Genomic DNA, 6,121 nt, shown 5'->3' with positions numbered 1-6,121 from the left:
TGCTGGGGGAGCACAGTATTATCGGAGGTACATTACTTTGAATGAGCTTAAAACAACACTGGGGTTGCCTGTTCAGATGAATGTTTAATCCACGACTGTTTGTGGGACGCTGCTGTGCGCAATTGGCTGCCACGTTTCGCCCACAAAATATACAGTCAATTCACTTTGTTATATTCTGTGAAGCACTTTAAGATGTCTCGAAGATAAGGTACTGTATCAAATGAAAGTCATTATTATACTGTTCTGACACCCTTTGCAAAGGGAATAGTGTTTGTCAGAACTTCCTGTATCCATATTGGCTGCTATGTTTGCCCACAAATACAGTAACTACGCTTGCCAAGAATTCCCATGAGGTGCTTTGTACAATATTTGATGTTGTAGGCATTGGATCAAAAATAAGAATGATTATAAATTGGCCATTCACCTTGTGACTGTTTGGAAAATCTTGGACTGCATTAAATAGCTGCCATGTTTGTTTACATGAAATTCACTACATCTTCCAACAATGATTGCGTTATGACGTCTTGAAATATAAGGTGCCATAAAAATGTGAGTTCTTACTTTCCGTGTTTCTGAGGGAGGAAAGAGGTGAGACTGTATTTACAAAAAGGTCAGGCGTAGAGAGGTGCTGGAGAAACAGATGGAGGGAGATAACTGTCAGGGTTTCTCACTGGTTGGTGAGTTGAATTTCACTTTAATTTACCCAGTCAGTAGCGATGCATTACACAAAGTCCCAGGTTTCAATCCGGTGCTGAGCGGGCTCTGGCCTGCTCTATGTCCCCTGCACTGCCTACCACACCATCAGCTGCCAAGCCTTCAGCCCCTCCGCCCCCACCCTTTGGAACTCCATCCCGGAACTCCTACACCCTAGCACTCTTCCTTGACTCCTTCAAGACCCATCGGTCTTTGGTCACCCTCCTTACCCCTCCTAATCCCAACTCCCAGGAAAGGATCAGCTGTGAGATGCCTGAAATTAAATAGTCTGCTAAAACTCATTGTCAAGGATTGCAGATGACGAAGTGTAACAAAGCATGTCTCCATTATAGCTAAGACGTGATTGAGTTATAATGGATGCTTCTTTGGCTACAGGGACAAGGGAAGCTGCATTTGTGTATGCGATCTCGTCTTCTGGAGTCGCCTTTGCTGTCACCCGTGCGTGCAGCAGTGGAGAGCTGGAAAAGTGTGGCTGTGATCGCACTGTACATGGCGTGAGCCCAGAGGGTAAGTCCAACACTGTGGCTCCAGTGTCGCATAATCAGCCCTCCCTTGTTTCTTTCAAAGCCTGTCTTAAGATCCTCATCTTCTATCGCACCTTGGGTGACCCAAGATGGATAGAGTTCCGGACAGTGGGGGTAGAATGGTTGCAAGCTTGCCCACTGATGGTGGTGGAAATTGGGCAGGGGACGTGAAGCAGGCTGGTGTTCGCTGAACATTCCCACCAACAAGAACCACACCAGGATGTGAGCTCAGTCCAGGCTGATACTCCAAAGCAGTACCAGGGGGAGTGCTGTACTGTCAGAGATACTCATATGTTAAACTAGACATTAAACCTAGGTCCCGTCTGCCTGTTCAGGCAGATGTTAAAAATCCCACTATTAAAAGGAGAAGGGAGTTTTTCCTGTTGTCCTGGCCAACAATCTCCTAGTTTAGTTGGCCGTTCACTTTATGGCTGTTTGTGTGAGGCCTTGTTGGGTGCAAATTGGCCGGTTTGTGAGCAAATACAGTGGCTGATCATCCACAAACAGCATTGAGCTGAATAACCGATTTGAATCTGAGTGAATTTGGGCAAGGACCAACATTGGCCAATACACTAAGGGAACACCAAGGCACTGATCTTCTTCCAAACAGTGCCTTGGATCTGAATCATCTCCTCTAGTATACTCTAGCCCGTATTTTAGCCATTACCCAATGACTATGAAAGTGACTGAAGGATTCCAATTCTCTGGTTCGTTTCAGTCTAGATCTCATGTTGAAGAATTAGAGGAGAGGTTCAAAAAAGTCTCTTCACTCTGAGGATTGTTAGGGTATGGGATTCACTGCCTCACATGGCTATTGAGTCCAAATCAATAGAATCATTTAAAAGGGAACTGGATAACAAAAAGTGAGCAGAAAATTAAAGGAAAGTGGGGAAAGAGCTGAAGATAGGATTAAAAATCAAGGATAATTATAAAAGAAAGAAGTGACACCCACACCTGTGGTCACCTGTATTGATCATTTCTGTTTTTTATAACCTTTTTTCCCCTCTCTGAGTGAAGCATGTTTTGGTTAATATTGTCTCCTCGTTCGTGTTGAGTTTAGGTTTCCAGTGGTCGGGCTGCTCTGACAACATTGCTTATGGCGTGGCTTTCTCCCAGTCGTTTGTGGATATAAGGGAAAGAAGCAAAGGTGCCTCATCAAGCCGGGCATTGATGAACCTGCACAACAACGAGGCAGGAAGGAAGGTACGTCCATAGTTTATCATTCTAAACCTCCAAACTCTCTTACACTGTTGTGGTGATGAAGGACAATATTCTGGGATTAGTTGAGCAGGGAGAGAGGGCGCACTACATACACTATGTACAGAAAGTGCACAAATTCACCAACACTGTCTGCATCACAATGTATTCTCAGCGTCACTAAAATCAGCTCTGTTGCTTATCATGGCTCCTGCCTCTGCCCAGCTGCCTATGACCTCACTGAAGTCCTGCAGATCTGACCTCCAGCTCCGCCCTCTTCCTGTCACTCATCGGGGAGAGCAACGGGAAGAGAGGGGCAGCTGGGAGGTAAAGGCGTCAATCACATCCCTCATTTAATCCCGCCCTGACTATGATGGGTTGACCCCAAAAATGGGTGAAAATTATATTATTTCTACATGCATTCCTTTCCTTTAATTATCCCTCAGGGTGCAGAAATTATGGCTAAAAATGTGTCCAGAAAACCTGATCCTTGACAATAGATTTGAGGCTAAACAATCTTCCCCACTACCTCCACCAACTGATTTCAGGGGAATGGGTTCTCCCTCCAGGAGGAAGAGAAAAGTCTTTAATCGGGCCATAGAGAGTGTGAATTTTACCAGAAAGTAGCCTAAAAAAAACATTATAAAGTAAACATGGAAAGTTCTGGCAGTTAGAATCACAAAATAAGTTCCCATGGTGCAAAAACACCAAATTTGCTTCAATTCCAAAATGGCTGGAGGGAGGAATGATTCTCCTACAGTTAGGAGGTGTCCAATCTGAAACCTATCACTAAGGCCAATTTCCAGTTGATACAACATTAATTGGAAGGAGTGTAGTGAGTTTAAGGATTTTGACCTGACAGATTACAATCATCTTTTCTGTCATGTTGATAACGATGATTTCAGAATTTATTTATCTCCAGATCAACATTCCTCAAATTAGCCTTTGGGAATAAAATTTCACTTCTAATTAATCTAATTCTGTAAAACACTTTGAGGTGCTTCTTTCACGTGAAAGGTATTGTACGAATCTAAGCTGTTGACTGGCTAATTTATTCGGACGGTTATTGGCCAAGACTCCGGGAGAAACTCTTCCATTGCGTTGCAGGATTTTTAACGTCCACCTGACAGGGCAGCCAGGTCCTAGGTTTAACGTCTCATCCGAAGATCGTCGCCTCTGACAATGGAGCTCTGCTCCAGTATTGCATTGGCGTGTCAACCTGCACTGGGAGCTCAAATCCCCATGTGGGGCTTGAACCTGCGATCTGTGACCCAGAGGCAAGCCTGAGCCAAGCTGACACAGGATGTTGCAAAAACTGAATGGGGCCAAAACTCCCTATTAAAGCAACACCAGCACTTTCCAACATACAGTTGCTTCTAGATTGAGTTACAGATTCACTTAGAAACCAAAATACATTGTACAATACGAGCCTGAGGTTGTCAAAAATAAATACGTGGTTGTGTGGCAGCTGAATATTGCAATGTCTATGCCCCTTATTCCATGCTGACTCTGCAGAAGAGATATCCATTATAGTCCCATTCTTCTGCCTTTTCTCCATGTATATGTGTAAACCCAGTCGTGGTCCCTTCACAAAACTCTTCAGCTGTTCTCAAGGCTCGGGTGATTACAACAACCAGACAACCACAGGAGCAGATCAGTGCCTGTCCTTCTATTATCTAGCTTCCGAGTCAACAGGTTGTGTTTCCAACTCCTACATCAGGATTTGAGCTCGAGCATTCCAAGACAATACCAGCCTGAGGGGCACTGTTTAAATGCACGTTGTTGTTGTAAGCTCATCATTCCGTGCATTGCCAGGGGGAGCGCTGCATTGTCAGAGGTGCTTTCCTTCAGATGAGGCATTTGACCGAAGTCTCAACTTCCTGCTCAGATGGACATTAAAGACCTTTTGGCAATATTTGAAAAGAGAAAGAAGTTTCTCCTGATGTCCTGGCCAACAATTCTCCAGCATGCTCAACCAATATGCGGAAGGGAGAAAGAATGTGAACTCTGAAATTCTTAAAATGTGAATTATCACATTGAATTGCTTAAGAAACATTGTATAATACTGTATCTATCATGAGAAGTGTGTCAGCCTTACTCATGCCACTGAGTTAGAAGGTTGTAGGTTCAAGCCCCACAGCGGACTTGGAATCACATAATCTAAGATGATCTTCCAATGCAGTGCTGGCGGATGTTGCATTGTTAGAGGTGCCGTCCTTTAATAAATCCTTGCATTTGATATAGCGCTTTTCAGGTCGGGAGGACATCCCAAAGCGCTTCACAGAATATACTGTAAAGTGAATTGACTGTATATTTGAGGGCGAACGCGGCAGCCAATTGCGCACAGCAATGTCCCACAAACAGTCGTAGATTGAAAATGACCAATTTATTATTGTTTTTAGTTTTGGAGGGATTATTATTAGGCTCTGTGTGGAGTAAGGAAACTTGCCCAAGGTTTCGCCCTGACCTGCCTGGAATTGAACTCAGGTCTCTCGCTTGCAAAGCGAGTGCTCTAACCACTGAGCTACAGGACTCCATTTAGATGAGACGTAAAACTGAGATCCCGTCTGCCTGTTCAAAATCCCATTGTATGATTCGAAAAGAGGTGGGAGTTTCTCCCTATGTCCTGGCCAACAAATCATCCCAAATCAAATTACTCATTCACTCCATGGCTATTTGCAGGACACTGCTGTACACAATTGGCTGCTGCGTTTCACACATATAACACACAGTCCAATCCACTTCACAGTATAATCCTGTAATAAGGTGCTATATCAAAGACAAGGATTATTATAGGAGTTCAAGATTGGTTATTTTTTGACAACATCTTTCCTTTTTTCTTCAAGGCCATCCTGAACAACATGAGGGTGGAATGTAAGTGCCACGGAGTGTCTGGGTCCTGTGAAGTGAAGACCTGCTGGAGAGCTATGCCTCCCTTTAGGAAAGTAGGCAACGTATTAAAGGAGAAATTCGATGGAGCCACTGAGGTGGAACAGAGGAAGGTTGGTTCCACCAAAGTCTTGGTGCCCAAAAACTCCCAGTTCAAGCCCCACACTGATGAAGATCTGGTCTACCTGGACTCCAGCCCAGATTTCTGCGACCACGACATGAAGAGTGGGGTTCTGGGGACCGCTGGCCGTCAGTGCAACAAGACTTCTAAGGCCATTGATGGCTGTGAGCTCATGTGCTGTGGCCGTGGCTTCCACACCCAGGAGGTGGAAATTGTGGAGAGATGCAGCTGTAAATTTCATTGGTGCTGTTTCGTCAAGTGCAGGCAGTGCCGCAAAGTGGTGGAGATGCACACGTGTCGGTGATGGGGGAACTGCCCCTGACTGATCTGGTCAAAAGATAACACCAGGACAGACTCCTGTCACCGTCGGTGGGTGGAGGGGGGAGGGGGGGAACTTGAACACTCCAGAGATTGCAAGAGAGAGAGAAAACTTTATTTAAAATGTCCCAAAGGATCCTTGTTTTATTATTTTTTATTTATTGCTGACTAACAAAGATCTGGAGGTATTTCTCCATTGACTTTTTTTTACTGCTCCGGTTGAATTTACCTCTCTGTTACTGATGCTGCTTTTATTTGTGGAACCAAGGAGGCGCTGATTGGATTGGGCATGAAATGGGCATGGTTGCACAAGGCCTTATTTTGGAATTGATACCTCTACAGTTGTACACTGCTCTCT

General features: G+C 44.6%; 1 protein-coding gene across 1 annotated transcript; it reads left to right on the top strand.

The window, feature by feature from the left end:
* The first annotated feature begins 1,067 nt into the window (after positions 1–1,067).
* wnt4 (wingless-type MMTV integration site family, member 4) lies at positions 1,068–5,857 on the top strand. Its single transcript, XM_007897905.1, has 3 exons — positions 1,068–1,221; positions 2,299–2,441; positions 5,282–5,857. The coding sequence occupies exons 1-3, from the start codon at positions 1,068–1,070 to the stop codon at positions 5,747–5,749; spliced, it is 765 nt and encodes a 254-aa protein (XP_007896096.1). The 3' UTR covers positions 5,750–5,857.
* Positions 5,858–6,121: the final 264 nt, after the last annotated feature.

This window comes from Callorhinchus milii, unplaced genomic scaffold (assembly GCF_018977255.1).
Source record: "Callorhinchus milii isolate IMCB2004 unplaced genomic scaffold, IMCB_Cmil_1.0 Scaffold24, whole genome shotgun sequence".
NCBI lineage: Eukaryota > Metazoa > Chordata > Chondrichthyes > Chimaeriformes > Callorhinchidae > Callorhinchus > Callorhinchus milii.
The sequence above is the reverse complement of the archived record's forward strand: the minus strand, read 5'-3'. Positions and strand labels throughout refer to the sequence as shown.

Bases quoted from the DNA above. Each gene is read 5' to 3' on its own strand.
- wnt4 (XM_007897905.1), top strand. From the start codon at position 1,068: ATGGATGCTTCTTTGGCTACAGGGACAAGGGAAGCTGCATTTGTGTAT. The intron at 1,222-2,298 runs GTAAGTCCAACA...TGTTGAGTTTAG, and splicing joins ACATGGCGTGAGCCCAGAGG to GTTTCCAGTGGTCGGGCTGC. The intron at 2,442-5,281 runs GTACGTCCATAG...TTTTTCTTCAAG, and splicing joins ACAACGAGGCAGGAAGGAAG to GCCATCCTGAACAACATGAG.